This window comes from Neocloeon triangulifer, unplaced genomic scaffold, assembly GCF_031216515.1.
Source record: "Neocloeon triangulifer isolate White Clay Creek 2 clone unplaced genomic scaffold, ASM3121651v1 ptg000008l, whole genome shotgun sequence".
NCBI lineage: Eukaryota > Metazoa > Arthropoda > Insecta > Ephemeroptera > Baetidae > Neocloeon > Neocloeon triangulifer.
In genome coordinates, this window is record NW_026775550.1 from 2,302,359 (window position 1) to 2,324,472 (window position 22,114).

At 37.3% G+C, this 22,114-nt stretch overlaps 4 protein-coding genes and 1 long non-coding RNA gene across 7 annotated transcripts; 2 read left to right on the forward strand and 3 right to left on the reverse strand.

Annotated features, from left to right (window-relative positions):
• Window positions 1–337: 337 nt before the first annotated feature.
• Window positions 338–2,470, reverse strand: LOC132195038 (serine/arginine-rich splicing factor 2). Of its 3 annotated transcripts, none has more exons than XM_059616742.1 (4): window positions 2,154–2,470; window positions 1,949–2,038; window positions 1,606–1,786; window positions 338–1,407 (listed from the first exon to the last, which is right to left on the reverse strand). In XM_059616742.1, exons 1-3 carry the CDS (start codon window positions 2,333–2,335, stop codon window positions 1,618–1,620), a joined length of 441 nt encoding a protein of 146 aa, XP_059472725.1. In that variant the 5' UTR covers window positions 2,336–2,470; the 3' UTR covers window positions 338–1,407; window positions 1,606–1,617. The 3 variants fall into 3 exon arrangements, with proteins under 3 accessions (XP_059472725.1, XP_059472723.1, XP_059472722.1); XM_059616740.1 differs by having other exon boundaries at window positions 1,606–1,843; XM_059616739.1 differs by having other exon boundaries at window positions 1,606–1,843; window positions 1,910–2,038; window positions 2,154–2,468.
• A 39-nt stretch (window positions 2,471–2,509) lies between these two features.
• Window positions 2,510–5,641, forward strand: LOC132195039 (novel acetylcholine receptor chaperone). The gene is made up of 4 exons (XM_059616743.1): window positions 2,510–2,914; window positions 4,104–4,242; window positions 4,302–4,408; window positions 4,463–5,641. Exons 1-4 carry the CDS (start codon window positions 2,804–2,806, stop codon window positions 4,583–4,585), a joined length of 480 nt encoding a protein of 159 aa, XP_059472726.1. The 5' UTR covers window positions 2,510–2,803; the 3' UTR covers window positions 4,586–5,641.
• Window positions 5,642–6,744: 1,103 nt separating this feature from the next.
• On the reverse strand, window positions 6,745–12,101 carry LOC132194706 (uncharacterized). The gene is made up of 7 exons (XR_009441569.1): window positions 12,025–12,101; window positions 9,272–9,381; window positions 9,091–9,215; window positions 8,912–9,036; window positions 8,587–8,768; window positions 8,317–8,470; window positions 6,745–8,223 (listed from the first exon to the last, which is right to left on the reverse strand). It is a non-coding gene; the product is annotated as an uncharacterized LOC132194706 (long non-coding RNA).
• Window positions 12,102–16,566: 4,465 nt separating this feature from the next.
• Window positions 16,567–18,128, reverse strand: LOC132194627 (vacuolar protein sorting-associated protein VTA1 homolog). The gene is made up of 5 exons (XM_059616031.1): window positions 17,841–18,128; window positions 17,560–17,782; window positions 17,308–17,487; window positions 16,952–17,253; window positions 16,567–16,895 (listed from the first exon to the last, which is right to left on the reverse strand). Exons 1-5 carry the CDS (start codon window positions 17,941–17,943, stop codon window positions 16,720–16,722), a joined length of 984 nt encoding a protein of 327 aa, XP_059472014.1. The 5' UTR covers window positions 17,944–18,128; the 3' UTR covers window positions 16,567–16,719.
• Window positions 18,129–18,459: 331 nt separating this feature from the next.
• On the forward strand, window positions 18,460–21,213 carry LOC132194776 (uncharacterized). Its single transcript, XM_059616269.1, has 8 exons — window positions 18,460–18,605; window positions 19,490–19,630; window positions 19,698–19,813; window positions 19,945–20,124; window positions 20,193–20,345; window positions 20,421–20,597; window positions 20,775–20,882; window positions 20,937–21,213. Exons 4-8 carry the CDS (start codon window positions 20,080–20,082, stop codon window positions 21,129–21,131), a joined length of 678 nt encoding a protein of 225 aa, XP_059472252.1. The 5' UTR covers window positions 18,460–18,605; window positions 19,490–19,630; window positions 19,698–19,813; window positions 19,945–20,079; the 3' UTR covers window positions 21,132–21,213.
• Window positions 21,214–22,114: the final 901 nt, after the last annotated feature.

The following is a 22,114-nucleotide window of genomic DNA, read 5'->3' on the forward strand; positions in this document are numbered from 1 at the left end:
GCAGCGCTCACCAGGTTGTGCCACGCGACCATTTTGAATTTGCGCAGCGCTAAATTTGCGAAATAATCCACGGGATCGACGCACATTAAAAATTGACCAACGCTCATGACGCATTGCTTAAATAATTTTACAAGGATTAACTGTTTTAAGTCCCGTATTATATATCTTGGTTGAAATTCTTGTGGAGAAAAAAACCAGAAAAATAACTGTACAATGCAAATATTGCATTTTACTATTTAGTCTATACATTATTCCTTTTGTCTGCTTATTAAATGAAAATAATTTTCTTGTCACAATGACAGGTGAATTTTTGTAGGATTGATGCCAAAGTTGTTAATTAAAACAAGAATCTGCCAATTTTATTGGATCTGCGAGTGATTTACAATTTGACTTTCTCATTCTTCTAGCGTCTGCATAAAAGTCAAATGCCATTTTCTTGCTTCCTGTCCAGGTTTTGCAAAAATAAGTTTTATACGTTCTTGCTTGCTTACTTACCACTTAAAAAGTAATTGACCTGCTATGAACCAAAAATAATAAATCATATGCAGAAAATAATCAGCGCGCATAAAATGCCCCCCGTTAGGGTGTGGAGAACTTTTTTTTCTTATTTTCCTTCTTCAGCGTTTTTTTTTAAACATTTGATTTCGGCCTTGGTGAGAAGGCGTCAATCAAATTAATACTTTTCAAGACTCGGCCCCATTTTTGGTTGCGAGAATTTATACAATTCAGGGTTTTCGGGGGTGGAATCTGGGTAGGGCAAGGTTCAGAGGCGAGGGTAATTCAGCTACTACAGCAACTCGTGTCTCCAAACCCCCGCACAGCAACAGCTGCACAACAGCAACACTGCTTTCTCTGATACACCACCCGCGCCTGTAGTTAAAAAATGAGGGTTAGCACTTCAACGAAGGAGAACATGAACTGCAATTTAGTTTACACAATAAAGTTACGTGAGAGCTACATCGTCTAATGATAAGATTTAGCCAATGATTACTATAGATGCAATGGTTGTACTTTACAAACAAAAAAATAATATCTAAGCCCATCGCGAACAGGACAAGGTCGGTCACATTGGATATTTATAAAGTTTTTGAATTAATTTGTTTGCACACATCTGAACAACATGAGGTCACTCGTAATGAGTGCTTTACACATTTAATTTAAATCTTAAAATAGCAATCGTCAGCATTTAGTATCATTTTATATTTAGAGATGTTGGATTGCATGGCTAAGTGGACTCCCAGGGGAATGATTTGTGTCGATAAGAGTTGAGGAAAGGCTAAGTACCTGGCAGGGAGCACCTACAGCACCTCCTACCGCTTACTTTTTCCTAACCCCTCTTAAGCTCCCCTCTCTTGGAGTGAAGGATCTTCAGCTGCTTCATAATTTTCACGAAGTCCACTTGCAAACCTGGAGATAAGAAAAATCATCAGTAAAAAATACTTATTTGTACTGAATGTCTCAGACTGGATTGAGGTGTGCATTGATTATTAGACAACGAAACCTCACCTAAGTCTGGTTTTTATTTTTCTTCCTCAAAGAAATCTCTTACGTGTTAACAAAGAGGAAACGGAATTTGAGGAAGTTGAAAAAAGTTTGATTTTTCACCTTTTTTTTAAATCAGTGCGATTTGGAACGGGACCTGCTGCGGTCTCGGCTGCCACTCTTCTCCCTCTCCGGAGAACGGCTGCTGGCTTTCCTAGGGCTCTTTCCCCTGGAACTCTTGCTGTCCGACCGGGACCTGGACCTGCTGTAAGACCTACGGCGGCTACGGCTTCTGCTGCGACTCCTACGGGAACGAGACCTTGACCTTGATCTGCTTCGACCACCACCACCACGACGAGACCTGCAGCACACGAAGGAATTAAATTTTTAATTTAAAAGTCGCATGAAATTTTCTTGGACAATTTACCGTCCGTGTCTGCGGTATGGTGAAGATGGTCTTCCATACCTGGCCATTTGAACTCTGAGCTCCCTGCCATCGAGAATCCGTCCATCCATGGCATCAAGTGCGTCCTCGGCATCTCGCTTGTCGTAGAAACTGAAATTCAAAACTCGATACATTACATTGCGGCAGATATGATATGAAGCACCAAAGAATTTAATGAAAATTCTCGGATAAATTGGTAAATCTCAAATTTTTGAAAATTCTTTACCGGACGAAGGCGAATCCACGGCTTTCCCGGGAAAATCTGTCTCGCGGTATGTAAATGTCTCCAACTTCGCCGTATTTTTCAAACACGCGACGCAAATCTTCGGGTGTCGTCCTGTACGTCAGGTTGTCCACCTTCAGGGACACCATGCCCTCTATGCTAGGAGGGGGTCTTCCGTAACTCATTCTGCACCGTCAGTCGGTCCTTCGAGCAGAAAAATTCGCAGAAATTCGCCCGTCAGTATTGATCTGCCGAAGAGAAACAGCGTGAGTGGCGAGCGAACAAACAATATGGCTATGGCGGCACCGGCGTATTCGCTCGGAGAAAAACCGGAAGTAGATGGCGCGAGAGTCGCGCGAGAAAAATTGAACGTCGATCATCATAAATGCGCTCGTTCCTTATTATTTTAATACTTTTGTCCCCAGGCAGGGATTGTAAAATTTTAAAGCAAACGCAATAAATTTTGGAATTTTTGAAAGCACCTTGCGCGCAGTTGCGGCTTCTGACAAAGGCGCCGCGGCGATCACACAAGTTCAAACAGTGGGCGTGACGTCATCAAAGGGGTTTTGGCCTGGCAAAAATCGTCGCTAGGTTTGATGCTGCAAATCAAACTGGGCTGACTTTGCCTATTTTTTCACTGAGAGGTGTCAGGGATGGCGTCGATTGTGCTGAAAAGTTTGTCCATTCTGCTCGGACTTTTCTTCATCTTCGTGGGAATCATGAAGATCACCCCGAAATTGAGCAAAGACCTGCACAAAGACTTGGTAAGCAGCTCGGCGCGCGCTTTGATGTGCTTTTTATTCCTCGATCTTTAACTCTAAAAATAGGTCAATCCAAAACTCCGATGAGGATCTCTGTGTTGTTTATTAAAATTCATTTTTTTTTTTAATTTCCACTTTCCTTCCAAAATGAAAGGGAAAATTATTTCTCATTAATTATCGCGCGCACCCTCAAAATTATTTTTGGCAAGCCAACTTTGCTCAAGACTATTTCTGTTTCGTTTAATGAGTGCCGGCACTTTTAATTTATCTGAATTAATTTTCTGCCTTTCGCTGCGTAGCTTCTCGACTCTGGAAGGAAATTTAAAACGCAATTAATGGAGCGCGCAGCAACTCGTAAATCTCGCCAGAATTCCAAGTTCACTAAATTATGCTTAATTTCTTTGGCTGTCGTTAATGATTATTTCATTGGCACGCTGCCCCAAGTGCGAGAGGTCTATTTTAAAACCTCCTCTCGTGAGTGCTGTTTTTCGGCACCGACTCTTTTATACTGTTATGCAAAAGAATATCGCTTTCCAATTAGAAAGAATCCAGCAGGGAGAAAAGCTTTCAAGAAAAAAATACAGTGGCAGTTTGAAAGAGATTAAATGAGAGGATTATTGTTTATTTTTTCGTGGCTGGATATTGCATTCCAGTGGTTTTCCCGCAGTGATGCGTCCAGACCGAATTAGACGTCTGTGAAGTGGAACATTTTTGTTTATTTTATCTTGTCCGTCGAGACCGATGTATTGGAGAGAGCAGAATATTCCGTGATGCGCTTTTAAACCTCACTATCTCCAAAACTAGGGAAATAATAAAGAATTGACATTTAGAGCCGGTTTGAGTAAATCTACTCAGGCGCGCCTGTCAATCAACAATATGCAACCCGCACATCCCAAGTGCGCAGTAGTTTGCATAATATTGAAACTTGCAGGCGCTATTCATTTCTGTGAAAACTAAATAAATTAATTAAAAATTTCAATCTGTCGAGAAAAAAAAAACTTCTCTAAATCCCCAAATGTCATCATTTTGATAAATTAAAAATAAACAAAATCCTGAAAATTCAATTATAAACTAAAAATGTTCATCGCATCAATCTTTTAACTAGTTATTTTTTTTTATAATTATAAATTAATTTTATTCCGCATTTCTTCCATAGAACAAAGCACTTACTTTCACTGCAATTTTGTTACAGAGAAAGGAGTATGTGAGATATTCTAAAGTGTTCCCGTTGGCTCAAACCCTTGACTTCAAAGTGCCCTCCAAGTGGTACAGGCGCGTTGTTGGCAGCCTGGAGGTGGTTTGTGGTTTGGCCCTCACGTTCGTGCCATTTGGTGAGAGCAAAGAAAGTAGTCTTGAAATTGGCAACTAACGACTAATAAAACATCCGCAGCTCGTGTAAAACAAGGGGCGAACATAATCCTGGTCGTGCTCATGTTAATGGCCGTTTACTCGCACTACATGGTTAACGACAAATTCGAGAGAATAGCGCCAGCGCTTGTGAGAATATTTTTAAAATTCTGAAATCAACGATTTTAATTAATTTCTCTGCAGGTGTTCTTCTTCATGCTTGTGTGTCGACTGGTCGTCGACTGGCAATTAAGACGCAAGGAGCTACTCAAGTTGGAGGCCGCGGCAGCAACAAATGGTGAAGACAAGCAAACCAAGCAGGACTGAACGATTCAAAAACTCTAGAGCTAGATTTTTCTAAAAATTTTCGTCTTGTGAATGTGCACTTGTTCTCTATATATTTATTCAGCAACTTTAAATGTTACTCTTGAAATTTCTTTTGTGATACGTGTATGTAATTTGGTTATTTACGAGACAGACTTTTCATATGTGAGACATTGTTTTTATCTAGTCACTTTTTGTATTTGTAACGGACCCCTTAATATCATTCCCATCTTAACCATTTTAATCATGTATTTAAATTTACAATCTTCCCGAAAACCCTTTGAAAATATTGTTAATAATTTCTCCGTGAGGTCAAGTTGATTAATGTTGCTGCAAGATAAACCATTTTATAATTATTGTGATCAAATATTAAAACGCACAAGAGCGGGATTTTTTATACAATGGATTACTTTACAGTTGTAAACACAGGGGCTGTTATGAATTTTTGTAGTCGTTGTCATTGTTGAGTACTAATTACTACTATTGAACGAAAAACTATTGTTTCCGCATTCAGCTGAATTCATGCGAATCCTTGGTGTATTTATCGATATTTATTATCATAAATGACTAGAAATGTTGAGACATTTTTAGAAAAACTTGTAAATAATTTCTAGAATACCTCTTTGCATGTGTGAATGTGAATTTACTAGGGTAAGAGTGAGTGTGATTTGATGAATGAACTGAGAATTTTGTGATCCCTGATTAGAATTTACACCAAGCACATTAAATTGGCCAATTTTTGCACTTGATGTACCTACAATTCTTTGTAATCCAACAGAGATTCAAAATGAATTTAAGCACGGTGCCAAATCAAAGGCAGGAAATCAGAGTAACTAAAGAGAGCGATTAGCTGAAGACGCAATAAGAAGAAAACTATAGGCCTGCATGATTGGACGTTGTAAAATCCAGGCAGATTTGAGCAGAAAATTAGACATTTTTGATCTCCATTGATTTATGTTGAATATCAGTGTAGATAAAAAAACAGAGTTGTTTTGATACAATTCATGCAGTCCAATAAAGCCAGCCTTGACACCCAAAACCAAAAGTATAATTGAAAAAAAAACCCGATTTAAGTTCATCTGTAAATATTGTAGTTAAAATTTATTCATTGTTGATTCAGGCGCAGAGAATTTACAATATAACGTGCATTTAAGCAAGCTAACTTATGTTCACCGTATATTGTATTGCAAAAATAATTTAAACACACATCTTGTTTTATACTTGCAAGAAGACCAACTGCAAGTGCTGAGATAAAACACCCATTTTTCTGGGATGCAGCAATACGCTTGGCATTCTTACAAGTTTGTTCAAATTTATTATAATTTTCGTCGTAATTAATTGTGCACAAATATCGGATGTCAGCGGAAGAGTTGAGTCCAAGGAGTTTTAGAGTCCAGTTCTGCAAGCTCTTGAGATTAGGAACTGGGTGGTGGTTTAAAGAGACTGGAGGAAGCACGTCGGAGAAGAAATTGCTGCCTATTTGAGGAAATACAGAAATTGCAGAGGCAGCAGTGTTCGAGACCTATTATGAGCTTTGAGAAACAATGTAAATAATTTAAATTTAAATTTTATCATCTCAAAATTTCTTGTTTTAGAAACATCAGTAACCAGATTTAGCTGAGGAGGCTAAAAAGGTGTTGGGAACAGTCCCGAAGGAGTTCCTGGAGTATTCCAAAAAATGATTCCCTCTTTTGTTTGTATCCACACGTGGCTGGCCATTGTACATGTTTGACGGGAGTCAGGAATGAATGATTAATATGGCGAATCTTATGTTTTTCCCTCAAGTAAATTCTTCATGCTGCTTTCCTTAATGAATTATTGTCTTTTAAATAAACAAAGTATTTATTTGACAAATAAATGATTTCATTATTTCAGTTCCAACTTCCAAAAGTTCCTACCAATTAAGTTGTCTCACACTTCTATTTAATTTAGAGTTTTTACAATGTTCAGAACAATAGGTACTTACTTAGAAAGTGAATTATTTTTTTAGCTTGCGGTTAAATCAATATGCTATGATATATATCTCATATTTTAAATGAGTAGTCTTAAAAATAAGTATCACTGTAACTCCTCCACACTTTTTGTTTGAGTTTAAAATGTTTTAGGGAATCTAGATAATAATTTGGAACAATTAATCCAGCGATATAATTACCACTAGTATTTATTTTGTAAACTTTTTATTCATTTCTTATAACATATCAATCAGGGTAGAATCTCAACGTAAAAATGGACTTCTGATGAGCTATTTAAACCCAAGAAAATAAGACATGAATATATATTCCTGTGAAAAAAATACTTAATTTTGTCGTTAATTTAATGCAGCTCTGCAAGCCAAGGTATCAATTAGCACTGTATGTGGATATATTTAGAAATAATCAGAATTATGATGAAACTAATTTAAAATGTTTGAAATTTTGTTCACAGGACACATTTTTTTTCATTTAACATGCATTTTCAAGAGCAAAAATATTTTGAATTATATTATATGAAGTTCAATTCAAGGGTTTCTTTCAAGGCCTGTTTCTCAGCAACGGCTGGATCAAATAAAAAAAAAATTCTATGAAATTGCTCAAAATAAAGTCAATTTTTGTTTTCTTGGATTAAAAACCGATTAACAGCGTGTCGCTTGAATTTTTTAATTATTTTGAAAATGTGTTTTTTAAATCTGGTATTTTGGAAACCAATAAAATTCTTAAATTTCAAACAAATCATTTATTAGAAAAAAAATATTTTTGCGGTCATTTTCATTATCAATTTGTCAAATTCGGACTATTAGTTACCGAGATACAGACCTTTTCGCAATACTCAACATCAACTTACGGCAAAAAAAGTAATTTTGGCCGTGAAAATTAAATTTACATCTTTATAAAAGTTCAAAATCAAATTTTTTCATCCTAAATATTAACAAAGGTATTTTTTTTTTAATTATTTTAAATTTGGAAAATTTTTTTTACCCAAAAAAATATTAGTTTTTCTTCACTTTCATATGATTCAACATAATTAAGTTTAATTTTAATGTCCATTAGTATTAGTAATTTTCCATCAACATTTTTCAATATAGGCAAGCGCCAGACACTCAAAATTAAGTCCTCATCAATTAAGTTTAACATTCAACACAGCATACAAATAATGGAGGAGGAAGAGCAGAGCAAGTTGCCGACCTCGACGGAGCCGGTGGACAATGCGTGGAGTTTGAAACTGCCCGAGTTCAAGGCAGGAGAAATGAAGGCCAGACTGTTGGAGGAAAGTTCGTTTGCCACCCTGTTTCCAAAGTACCTGAAAGAGTGCTGGCCGCTGCTCTTCCTCCTCCATTAGCAGCTCTAGTCTTCCTCCTCGCTACTACCATCGACACCCCACGCCAACTGTTGCTCTTCCGTCAGATTGGCCCAAAGTTCTCCAACTTTTTTCTTGGTAATGGATTTTTTGCCGTCGGCATTCATCTGCTTGAACTTCTTGTAGCATCCAGAGGCGAATGCTTTGTAGGCTTTCCTCTTTGTTGACTGTTGTGCAGAGGTGTTGGGAGAGGTGTCAGTCTTAAAAATTGAATGTGAAAGCAGATCTTCCAACTCTTTTTCCTTCTTTTTTGTGTTGCTCTCAGCAGATTTGAGGCCAGGCAAAGCAGGAGCTTCTTTCTCAGAGGCCTGCCAAAAAAATTTAAATTTTTAAAATTTTTTTCCTTTTACAATATGACTATATTATAATTACTTTTTCCATTAAATTTATCTCTTTTTTACCTGATTGTGAATACTGGCGAAAAATTTTTGCATGCTGGAAAAAACGGCATCTTCAATGGATCCCTGTGTGGCCATGGTCGGCAGCTGATGTGTTGCTGTAATTCTGCTGGTTTGGCACCATCGTACCAGGCATGCTGCTGGTGGTCTGCTGGTTCTGGAACATAGAAATGTATTTCATTACTTATAATAATGTAAAATTGATCAATATGCATCTAATATAAATAAAGTTTTGTATGTATAATTCCTCAAGAGAAATTTTGAAAATCTAACCTGTCCTAACTCCATTGACGGCTCAGATCTGTCGTCATACACCGCGGCGCCTCCGTAACGCCAGTTGAAAGCAGCCAGCTCTCCCTGACTGCTGGTAGGGTAATTTGGTGAATGCAGCTGCTGCGCTCAAGCAGAGCTTGCGTGCTTCTGAGAGCAGGGAATCCTCCAGCACGAGCAGAGTGCTTAAAACATTTGATTTAATCTTAAAATAGCAATCGTCAGCATTTAGTATAATTTTATATATTTCAAGATGTTGGATTGCATGGCTAAGTGGACTCCCAGGGGAATGATTTGTGTCGATAAGAGTTGAGGAAAGGCTAAGTACCTGGCAGGGAGCACCTTAAGCACCTCCTATACCGCTTACTTTGATTTATCAACCGTGCTGCATGCAATTCCTCCGCTCCTCGGGTGCACAGGGTACTGGTTCACACCACTTTCAGGAGTGGCCAACTATAAAAGAAAAGTTTAGTTATTCAATAATTAAAAAGATTTTTAACAAAATACCTCAAGATGTGGCAGGTAGAAATAGCTGCCTGACATTTTTTGTTCGCTGACGCATTTTCCAGCGGGCCGCCGCGCGCAAGCTCCAAAGTTGCATGAGCCGAGCCGGCAATTTGGCCGCTGCTAAACTGTAAAAGATTTTAATAATAATTCTAAATATCAGGCCCTTTTCCAAAAAAGGTACCTGCTGTGGTGAGACAACAGCATCATGATCATGATCAGTTGGTCCATTTTGATCAGGGGCAACTGGTTTTTCGTCGCCGTCAGTTTCTTTGCTTTGTTCGGAGCCCATTCCTGGAACAGTCAATATTTGAAAAGTTTAAATTTATTTAAGTATTAAACAAAATTATTTACGGCTATTTGGGAATTAATTTTAATTTTATAGTTTTGCAGTCTATCTTTAGCAGTGGCATTTGGTGTATTGTTTAAATTTTATTGTTGCATTAATCACCACACATTAAAGTTTTTTGATAAATGCCACGAATTGTCTAGTGGCCTCCGATGTTTTTTTTTTATTTGATTGGTCTGCATGGCCAGTCTTTTCTGCTATACACACAGACAGTCAATTTCTTCTTTTTTATCTTTTCATTTTTCCAATTCAGTTTGATTAATTGATAGTATTAATAGCATCATTATATTATTTTTAAATCATTTTGCACATTCCATCAATGCTACGCACTACTAAAAAATTTAATTAATAAGAAAAAAAAACGCATAATCTTAAGTGAAAAAAAATCCTCATTATTTTTCTTTATTGCACTTTCTGTATCATGCACGTGTGTATATTTTGCTATCAGCCCCTATGCAAATAAAAAAAAATTTATTGGAGTCTCATCGATTCTCACTTCATAAATTTATCAAATGACTTTTCTGATTTTTCGAATATTTGGCTCCCCTGCGCGCTGCAAATGAGGCGACAGAAGAATAGAGCGCGGTTTGCATTACATATCTTGAAGGAGTCCCGCAATAGGGCCGAAAAGAACAAGGCCGAAAACGGCTGAGCGGAACAAGGCCGAAAAGGAATAGGGCCGAAAAGGAACAAGGCCGAAAGCTGAAAAATAACCGATAACCGCGAGCGCGTTCATCTCAGCGAACATTCAATCCTTTGCGCGTCAATACCAAAATTTGTCATGCGGCCGTTTCGCATTGGAAAATAGATGAAAAGACTTCGCAAAAAATTCTTCATTTTGGGCGAGACACATAATCACAAAATCACATAAATTTAGGGGACAACAAGATGAAGATAAATTGATCTCTTGTACAGCTTCTCAACCTTTTCCTAATATCATTGTAAATTTTTGATGTCGACTGACCTATTGATTTGAATTTGGGTGGTATGATAACGTGATTTGTTGAAATTTTATCAATTTTGGTCAAGCTAATTTTGAGAAAAAATAAATAAACTCTAGGAAATTCTCATAACAATGCTAAATTTAAATTTCAAAAATTTAGGTCTCCTAACAAATTCATTTTGTCTTAACTATGTCTCCTTGGAACTTGACATAAAAAATCCGATGCTAATTAATGTTGTGGAGCAAAATTAATTGGGTCATTTTTTTTTTTTTGCAAAAAGCTCTCCTTAATATTGAGTTTCCAAGTCTGCTGGTCAGTTTTCTCTTGAATATATCTTGATCAAATTAAACCTCTCTAAATACGATTTTAGCCTTCAAAAATTATTTGGCCTTATTCTTTGCACATATAACAAAACGCAACTATGCCACTCGCGCGGCTACATCAACACGACTCATGTATCGCTGCTCCTCGCTTGTCATCCGACACCCTGTCTCTCTCTCTTCCACGGCCACGAATGGTGCAGCAAGCACCATCGGTGGCCGCTCGAGGAAGTGCCGAGTTTACCCCGACAAGCTTTTGCATAATATCATATGAACCGCGCGCGGTGACTGGCGCTTGGCTTCCTCCTCTCAAAAGCACCCGCCAAACCAATTATTTATATCTTTGGTTGAAATGAAAGAAAATTTATGCTATCAGATGATCAATTTAAAAAGGATGGTTGTTCGGGGCGGCCGGCTCAGGGGTCTCCGCAGTAGGAAAACACCAAACCAGGCAAGCTCAGAACGATCGCCGCAGTTAGGGGCAAAAGGCCGAAAAATCGTGTTATAACACGTTTGATACAAACCAAGCTGCATATTGTTTTTCACTTGTTCGCTTGCATGACACATTACGTACGCAACACACTCTTTCTTCCTCCTGCTGGCTGTCGGCCGCTGCTGCTCCATCCTCGACGAGAGCAAACAAGTCTGGACGGCGGCGAGAGGAAGGAAGGAAAATTACACAGCGCAAGCTCGCTCAGTTTTATGGGCGCCAACTATAACTGTATTATGTATGAAAAATTCATATTTTCAGCATCGATAGCTGATGAATCGGCGATAAAATGTCGGCGAAATAACCTTTTTTAAAGCTGAGTAGGCAAAACCGCCGAATTAAACATTTTATTTTTTTATTCATATCGCATAATTATACCCCTTTTTTACTAAATGACTGAATAAAAATTTCGTCGATTTCCTATGAAATGTTTGACGTTTTTATAGTATTTTAAATTAATATTTAATTGATTATTGTGAGTAAAAAAAAAACTTAAATTTTAGCCACTGATTTCAAGAACGCCAGTTCCTTTTATTATTACTCAACGAATTTAAAAGCCGGCGAATTCTTGAGCCTGCCGCACCAAACCGCCAGCCGAATCTTTTTGAAATTTTCGATGGTCCAAACGTAAAAATTCGGCGGCTGCGATGGCTAAATAGCCAGCCGCCGAATATCGTGACGGTTGAGACGGCGAATTCGTGAGCCATGAACCACGCCAAACTTTTCGAAATTATCTATAAAATAACTTACAAAAAACCGGCGGCTGATGGCTAATTAGCCAGCCGCTGAATATTTCGTTGGTTAAGAAATGGAGAAAATGAATCTATATTTTACCGTAAAACGATGGACGAGCAGACGCCGAAGGGAGACAGACGCACTAGAGACAATACCAAGACGACTTGACTGTGCAGTGCTCAGGGAGCAACAGAGCCGATTCGCACGTCACAACTCGGTTCCGATTTCGGGGTCGACCAATCAGAACGCTGCTTAGACGATGAGCGGGAAGAGGCGCTCAAGGGGACTCGCGCCTTTTTTGCTATGAATTTAGTTTTATATGTAATTTTTATGAAATAAATTCGCTTTTTCGCGGAAAAAACGTTGAATTAGATTAAATTTGTCATAACAATAGAAAATTCAACATTTTCTTTGATAAAAAATGTAAAATTTTTTATAAATTTTTTTATATTTATGCCATTAATTGCGCTTTGAAAATTTTTACATAAATGTTACATAAATCGAATTATTAAAATTTCACGTTCTCAATGAAATTAAATCTGGAAACAAGGTGAAACTCATCTATGACCCTTGTGATATTATCTACATTTTGTTTGAAGGCTTAAAGCCAAGAAAAAAAGTTTTATGCATAATTGTTTTCTATCAGCATAAAATATTGTTAATAAAATTAATTTTAACCATATGATTTTACTATTTATCAGAACTCTGCTTAGACGAAGAGGCGCGTAAAGGGCAAAGGAGTGAAACTCACGCCTTTTGTTGCAAAGAAATTTTTATTTTATGTATGTTTTATGAAATAAAAACCAATTTTTTGAATAAAGGAGTTGATTAATCGGAATAAAACTCGGGAAATAAAAAAATTGACATTTTCTTTATTAAAAAATGGAAAATATTTTTGGAAATTGTGTATAAATTTTACTGTTAATTAAGCTTTGAAAAAATTTACTTTAATAATACATTCCTCCTGCATACCTCATATTTTAAAAATTCATTTTTGCTTAATCTAATCACATAAAATCGGGAATTGATAATAATAATTTTCTGCAATAAAAAATCGAAAAAATCTATAAGATTTCAAGACTGGAGCATTCAATTTGTTTAGAAAAAGGCGATTTTTGGTATTGCTATTTCCTATAGGTCCACAAAAAAAAATCATTTCAAATATGAAAATACTGCAAAAGTATAGCTATATAATAATTATGTATTGGAATTCATTCAAAATATTAGTTGAGATTGATTGAAATATAAACATAGCTATATTACATGAATTCAAAACACGTTGGTTTAATCTTGAAAATAGAGTGGTTAATAATTTTCTCTAAATTATTCATATGAATGAAATATATTCTGATTTTTATTATTGTAACAACGATCCTCCAAATGAAAAAAAAATAGACATGAATTAACAATGATTTAAGTTTTAAGTGTGTATATTTGAAAAATTGAAGTCTGAAAGTCTTAAGCGTCTAAAGCATGGGAAATACAAATTCCCCTGCTTCTTTACATAAAATCTGACTGGATTAAAATTTGAAGATTTTGCAAGATATAATAAAAGACACAATGTGCGTTTATGAAGCTTTTCAATTAAAGTATACCCAACCAGCAATTTTTATTTTTACTTCCATTGAATAATCTAAATATATGCTCAAAAATATTTCAAAATATATCCCACATTATTCAAAATAAGAAAATGTAATGGTTTTTCATTATTTTAGATTATTGTGTACAAATAATTAATGAAAATATTCAATTTAATATGGAGCCATTTATTCCTTGATAGCTTTACACTGGTATTAATTATTACAAGATTATCTCCAAGGGTTTTGACTCAAGTCTCGCACCAAAAAGCTCGAAGGATTTAGCAAACGTCACAAAGGGCAGCGCAACCTCCATTTTTTACTTAGACTGAAACATACAAGCAAAATGATAATAAAAAATGTTTCCAATAAATTACTTTAGAGCAATACCTTACCTGACCAGGTTCTCCACTCACCGGCCGACTCATCCGCATACTTAATTTGAACTGCTCCTCTCCTGGGGGTTGACTCTAGTCTCACACTAAAAATCCAAGGTTTAAGCAAAAGTCACAACGAGTCAGACATCCTCCATTTTTGAATTTGACTGAAACATAAAATATTTGTGCACAATTAATTACAATAAAAATTATAATGAAAGTTTAACAAACTTGTGAGAATGTCAAGCTGTTTGCTGCATCCCAGAAAAAGGGTGTTTTATCACAGCACTTGCAGTTGGTCTTCTATTTGGATCGATTGTGATCATGGTCTCGGCAAGGTGTTAAATGCATTAGAAAATTCTTTGTCTTCCAGTACCTCCAATCTATAAATTGAGAGTCAAAATTTTATACAATTTAATATATTATGTGGTATGTACTTTGCTTCTACACACAAAACGTTTGCTTGTCGGTGCAAAGTATCACCAAAGGGATGTTTGCCTTTTGACAAGGACACAATAAAAGACACATCCCATAGCGAAAATGTCAACCGAGCAAGTCTGAAAATATTAAACATTCAAATTTTTTTGCTTCTGTTCATCTCTAATTATTGTTTCCTACCGCTGACTTTTCTGGATTTATCATTTTGGGCGCTATCCGCACCCGTCAGTACCCGCTATCCCCGACCTGTGCGAAAAGGAATGTCGGCCCCTCTGCAGCTTTTTGCAAAGACCAAAGTCTGATATCATAGCTTTAACATCTCCCTTTGCGTTTGGATAAGACAAAAGGACGGTGTGTGGCTTGATGTCTCTATGAACTGTGTATAAAAATTAGAAAAAAGTAAAAGAATAAATTCCTAATCATGGTACCTATATCTAAGGAATGTAAGTGAATTCAATAAAATTTTCATGATGGGTGCCAATATCTGGCTCGATTTAATCCTTCCAATAATTTCCTTCGGAAAACAAATGTCGTATATTTTATTTTAGCAAAGTGTTTCATGCGCTCTACTTTTGTTATGGCGTGTACGCTTTTAGCCTTTGAAAATATAAAACGTGGGTTTTTACCATTTTCTACTTAAGATGAGAGTGCATGAGCATAAAAAATAACATTTTTTAAATGTATTATTTTATCTTCCTTTAATTACTAAAATTAATTGGAATATACCTGAGCTGCATGTCTTGTAAGCAAGAGGCTGCTGCTCCGATGATGCAGCTGGTGACATAAATCCTGCATTCTGCTGGGTTTGGACGTTTGGAGAGACGTAGACGCCGCTGACGGCATTGCAGACTCCAGTCTCCTGATCAGCAGTGTACCTCGGTGCAGTTGAAGATTGGTCCTGCAGCAAGAGTTTGTAGCTGGTAATCCATGATGGGGCTCTCATGTCCTTGTCGCAAGCCTGGTGCATACAGAAATGTTAACGATTTATTTTAACGAGATGAGCAAAAAAGTAATAATATATAAATGCTTTCATATTCCCCATCATTGCAATTTTAATTATTTCGAATTAATACTTGTGCCAATTGCAGCGAAAGCTCGTCAGTTTGGAAGCTGGTCATCGGGCCGCCGCGCCTGGTGACCTAGAGTGTGGTAGGAAACCGGCGACCAGAGACTCCAGGCTGTCATAAGACCCTCTGACTGCATATTTATTGGCAAAACCCACATTGGGTGGAAGGCGCTGTTGACTTAAGACTTGCAGTTGGTATTCAAGAGATCCAATGTCAGAGGTAGACGCAGCGGCTGAGGGCATTGCAGACGCAGATGAGTGTAATTTGTTGCAGTTGGGGACTGGCTTTGAAGCTCTGGCTGGTTTGTGGTCCAAGATGCTGGCGCTTTTGCATGTCATGTCACAGTTCGCCTGGCAAATACAAAAATTTTAATGATGAGAGCAACAAAGTATTAATGCTTCATATATCCTCCACTATTGCAATTTAATTATTTCGAATCTATATATATGTACCAGTTTTTGTGTCAATTTCAGCGCAAGCTCGTCTGATGAAAAGCCGCTGAAGGGGCGCTGACTCTGACCAAAATCATGGGCACCGCCAGCAGGTGTGATCCAAACTTTATTGACAGAGTCTTCTTGTCTGAACACGTATGACGTACGCACAAGTGCACATACGATTATGTGTGAACTCTTTGGCCGCTCTTGCACTTTGCAGCGCAGGGGGAACGAATCGAGGAAAAGTCAATAACTCGTAATGCATGATGAGATTGAGAATTTTGCGAATTTTAAAAAATGCGAGGCTTTTAAAGTTCAAAAATAAAATTATTGCTTAATTATTTGGAATTAATATGATGGCAGAATTATAAACGAAATGCAAATAAAAAATAACGAACAAAAGAAAATTAATCTTTTTGACGGAAGAACAGCGAGAAAGAAGATTTTTATCAATGAAACGTTTGCCATAATGAGAAATCAATTTGGATCAAAAACAGAAAAAGAATTGTGAGACTTGCATAAATAATTATGAATTAATGCAGAGAAAATAACAAAATACATAAATACAGCTACAAATGTGTCTAAAAACAAAAACACATGTATTCGGCGGCTGGCTTATTAGCGCCAAATAAGACAGGTCTCGATCCAATATATATGATGTGTTAATAAATAGTATCCATCCTGGAGGTTAAATAAAGCCCATGGTAGACTGAGCAGGAAACTCAGCACAAAAGAAATTTGCAAAAAAGACAACCTGTAAGTAATATTGTTCAAATTTTATTTATCATTATTTCAGGCGCAGAGAATTTACAATAAAATGCGCAGTCAAGCAGATTAACTTATTTTCCCTGCTGGTTATTGCAGAAATAATTTAAGCACACTTGTTGCTGTATACTTACACCTAGTTTGGATCTTGACCAGTTTTCAGCAGAACGAGTCCCTTCTCCAGATTTGAAATCGCAGTTGGAATGTCATCATAGTTGAGGGCACTTGCAGCCCACTTGCAGTATTTCTGGGCTTTCGTAATTTGATCCGGGTTCAAAGAAGCACCACTAGCTGAGATAGCACTTGAGGGAGCTGCTTGATAATGCATTTCATGAGATTTTTTTTTAAGCTTCGTAATGAATTTTTACCAGCAGGCTGCTGCGGCACCTGAGGTGTTGGTGTCGGGTACGAGGGTGAAGATGGGTAGTTGCTCGGAGGCACAGACGGAAAGTTCATCCCAGGTACGGACGGCAAATCTTGAGGGTCAAATCCACTCGGAGGCACCGCAGGCAGATTGAAATTAGAATAATTGTCCGGATGCCCGCCACTATGACCAGAAACCCCAGGGTTCAGGTTGTTGGTGGGATCAGGAGCATATGCTCCTGGAGGTTGAACAAAGCCCATAGTAGGCTGACCTGGAAACTCAGCACCTCCGGCAGCACCTTCCTCGCTGAAGGGAAAATATCAATTAATAAATTAAAAGGCTCTTTAAATTTATTTGTACTCTTCCAGTTCGCCCTGAGGTCCAGGAATGGGCATTTCCCCGTTTTTCAAACAGTTGTGGATGTACGAAGCCTTCCACTTTGCATATTTTCTGCTCTGGGCCACACTCTCGGTGAGCTCGCCGTAGGTTTCCATCACATCAAACAACATTCCAGCTGTGTAGAACGACTTGACAACATTCCTGAAAATTTAATAGCGATATTATAAAACTTTAGGGATGTTTATAACCAATAAAATCTGCGGTTTAATTTACTTGTTGAAAATGCCAGCTCGATCTTGCCCATCAGCCCACATGAAAATTTTCAATGCGTGATTTTCCATGTAAGCCTGAGCAGCTATTTCATTAGTGATGGAATCGTTGTCAGCGTGTTCTTTCTTCTTCTTTTCAAGCCAATCCATCAAACTCATCAGCAGCTTGAGAGCTTCAGGCGATTTTTTGTCAATCTTCAAACCCATCTGGAGGGCGTAGACACGACCTAATAGTAGAAGAAATTATATTTATTTTAACAAACAGATTTTTTAGTAAAAACTTACACCAGTAGCTGATGATAGGGTCTCTTTGATCATGTTCTGCAGCAATTTTCAGATAATGCTGCAGTGGCTTGAATTGCGGTGGGCAAGGCGGAAATTCTGACATTTTTTCAGGTCGATACTGAGAGGACTCAAAATCGGCTTCTTTCTTGACTGAATTGTGGATAAATATTTAAAACTTGATACTTGATGAGTCAAATCCTATTTCCAAATCCTTTTGAATTTCATCACTTTCGTTGGACAAAACAAAATAATAATTGTCAATTAAGCCGCGCCCTCTTTTCGCTGTGGCTGCGCCAGCTGGGGTTTGTTTTGATAAACAATGATCGATGATTTTATCGTAAATATCAATCATTTAATAAAATTATTTACATTTTTATCAAAGAAAATGTTGATTTTTCAATTTTTATGAAAAAATTTCATTTAATTCAACTTCGTTTACGCGAAAAAGCGAATTTATTCCACAAAAATTACATAAAACTAAATTCATAGCAAAAAAGGCGGGAGACGCCATGAGCGCCTCTTCCCGCTCATCGTCTAAGCAGCGTTCTGATTGGTCGACCCCGAATTCCGAACCGAGTTGGTGAGTTTGAGACCAATCTTATTGGTTTGAGACGTTTGAGTGAACGTGTTCGTACTGCTCGTCGCTCTGCGGCTCTGCGCTCAGTGCGCTCTGTCGCTTCCTGAACTCTGCAGCGTCGGGTCACGTCAGGTCCTCTAGTGCGTTGTCTGTCTCACTTCGGCGTGTGCTTTTATGTCGTTTAAGCGGTAAAGTATAGATTAATTTTCCCTGAATTATAGTTATCTGCACATGTAGAAGACATATTTAGGCTCAACCGTCGAAATATTCGGCTGCTGCGGCATCAGCCGCCGAATTTATCCGTCAGTTAGAGAATTTGTAAAAAAATTCGGCTGGCGGTTTGGCTCAGCCGGCTCTCATGAAATCGCCGGCTCAATAACCACGCAAATATTCGGCTGCTGGCATCATCCGCCGAATTTTACCGTCGCAGATGAGAGAATTTATAAAAAGTTTCGGCTGGTGGTTTGGCGCGGCCGGCTCATGAATATTCGCCGGCTCAATAACCATGCAAATATTCGGCGGCTAACCATCTCATTTTTCGGCACCCATTTTTCCGGCAGTTGAGAGAATTTATAAAAAGTTCGGCGCGGCCGGCTCAGAGGTATTCGCCGGCTTTGGCGATCATCGCCCCTGTGCGCTCTCCTTATTTGTCTGTTTTGTGCCGTCTGATTCCAAAACAATTGCAAAATTTCTAATATTTTATCCCCTTTTTTGAGAAATTGACGGATAATTAATACTCGTCAAACGTCAAACAAATTTTGAATCGTAAAAAGGTGGGCCGCCCGCTCTTGATTATTGTTATAATTTCTTTTTTCCACAGCACTGTCATTTTGTTTGTGGATATATCTGGCCTCTCTATTACATACGCATGCTAGATTTTTATTTAATCTCATAATAATCTGTATGAAATATAAATTACATATACTCAATACAAGTTTAGGAAATGAGCGAGACCGCCACCAAATATTAAGGATGGGACACCATCCATTCAACTAGACGTTAAAATTTTATACGCAGCAGTTGAAACGTTCTGTTATGCAAATTATAATTAAAACTTCGTCTCAAATTTCAGAAAATGGGAAATGAACTAGATAGGCAAGAAAAGGACAATAAGGACGAGCCCGAGGAGGATAATGTCTCGTACTCTGATCAGATGGGAGTTTTTGTTGAAGAGGCTTTGGCCGCTTACCATAACCATCTGAAATCCCAAAGGGTAAAAATTTTGTTGCGTTTGTGTAAGATTAAAGGTTTTAATTTTAAAATTTTTTGTCAACAATCAGGAAAACAAGGACGCTCAGCAACCTGTTCCCAACGTTGACGAAACCGTTGGACATCAGGTTGGCATTGAGCCTCCGTCGAGAGCAGTCATATCAAAATACTGCAGCCATAGCAGCAGGTATCATTCTGTTTTAAATTTAAAAACTTAAATTCTTAATTTAATTAAATCAAGAATTTTTCGTCTTGGCTTTTTGTGTCCCGTTGTCTGTCAAGGTTAGGTTTTAGTTTAATTAATTTTTTTATTTATAGTGAGCTGCCTTATCAAAAATGAATCTACTGCCAAATGAGATCATTGGTATTGGCGAGTCTGCAGCTGCGGGCCCTCAATCAAGGCCAGGTTAGCCCGCCGGCAAGCCTGAGGAAGAGAATAAGGTGACGCCAGTCATGCTTGAGAAGGCGATATCTTTTTATTTGCAGCAGCGCAACCAGGTATAATTCATAAATAGAGTTTACACAAAAGACGAATAAAATTTTTTTTCATAAATTTTGACTCATAGCCTGCTGCTGCTGTTGTGAAGAAGATTGAGCCTGAAGGTGCCAAAAGTGAAGGCCCAGAAAAGGTGGAACAAAAAGCACCTCCTGCCACTGATGACATTAAGGAGATGTCATTGCTCCAGCTGGAATTCTCACCTCAGCACCTACCTTCGCAGGTATAAATTCATATTTTTTGTGTTTCGTAAATTGAGTGTGAGATAGATTTTACTTTCATAAATTTTGATTCATAGCCTGCTGCTGCTGTCGACAAGAAGATTGAGGAGCCACAGGATCAGTCTGAAGGTGCCAAAAGTGAAGGCCCGGAAGAGGTGGAACAAAAAGCATCTCCTGCCACTGTCTCCACTGATGACATTAAGGAGATGTCTTTGCTCCAGCTGGAATTCTCACCTCAGCACCTACCTTCGCAGGTATAAATTCATATATATTATTTTGTCTTCACTATATAATGAAAGGTTAATTCAAATATTAGTAGAGAACATTTGAAATTAAAGAGCTAGAGTGATAGAGATCAACTTAATTACTTTGTTTCCTTATTATATTCATTGCAATTTTTAATCCGCCTAATCATTATTTGTCTGCTGCAGCTCTCTGTGGAACCTGTCAACCAGCAGGCCATTATTTCAAAGCCAGGCGTGACTCCTGAGATCCTAAATCTTGCTCTTCAAAACTCTTACAACACATTACAAAATAAGGTATAATCCCTGAATAATTTTAATTTACAATTGCTCATATGTTTATGTTCACAGAATGCAGGCCCAACCGGTGCCTTGACGCTGGCCAAAAGATCTGACTGTCACAAGGAGGACAAAGAAGAGAAAATGGCCAAACTGCTTCGGGAACACGGATTCGTGGAGGCTGCTGAAGCAAGTGGTCCAGCAAATTTTAAGATGTTCTTGCTCCATTGCTTTTTAGGTGAAGTGTACTGTGAACTTAATAAATGACAAGAAAAAAGTCCCACATTATAATAAAATAATTATATTATTTATTTCAAAATTCTTCCAAATCGTGCATAAACCAACGCAATAAAATAACTTTTTTCACCAACTAAAATTGACTTCCATGAATTTTATTGTCTTCTACATCAACAAATCAATAGAGGCCTCACTTAGGAGGTCCATTTTATTCAAGGACACACTATGAATCAAAATTAAACATCTCACAAACAACGCGACACAAAAAGCCAAGACGAGAAAATACTTGATTCTATTTTTAATTTGAAAACAGAATAATCTTATTGTTAGACGATTAGCGGGAAAAAGCGCACAAGGTGGAAAATGGTGATCGCGACTATTATGGACATTAGAAGCTTCTAATGTCCATAGCGCCTATTTGCCAAGAGAAATTTTATATTATCAGAGATTTATGAATTAAGATCAGATCTTTTAAATAAATACGAAAAAAAAGTAGTTTTGTGAAAATAATACAATTTGGCATTATCTTCATTAAAAAATGTATAAATTTTAAGAAACTGTGTAGAAGTTTAACTGTTAATAAGGCTTTGACAAAATTTACATATATATTTTTAAAATTCTTTGCTTCTAATTACTTAATAATAGTAGTTAATAATTTGCTCTAAATTATTTACAAGCACGATTGAAGAAAATTTTGATTTTTATTATTGCAGCAGCAACGACCCTCTAATTAAGAATGTATTTTCAAATAAATTAAGTCTGAAGCATGGGAAAATATCAATATACTTATTCTCCTTCTTTACATAAATAAATAAGAATTTGAAGTATTTCTTGTACGATTGCTTTGTAGGTCACGCATACTTGATAAAAGAAAGAAATTAGTCCCACATCAGAATAAAGTTTATGATTTAATTATTTTACCATTCTTTTAAATCACGCAGAACATCGGCAAGAAAACATATTGTTTTGATTGATGTTCATTAAATTTATATATTTTATTCAGGAGACGTTAT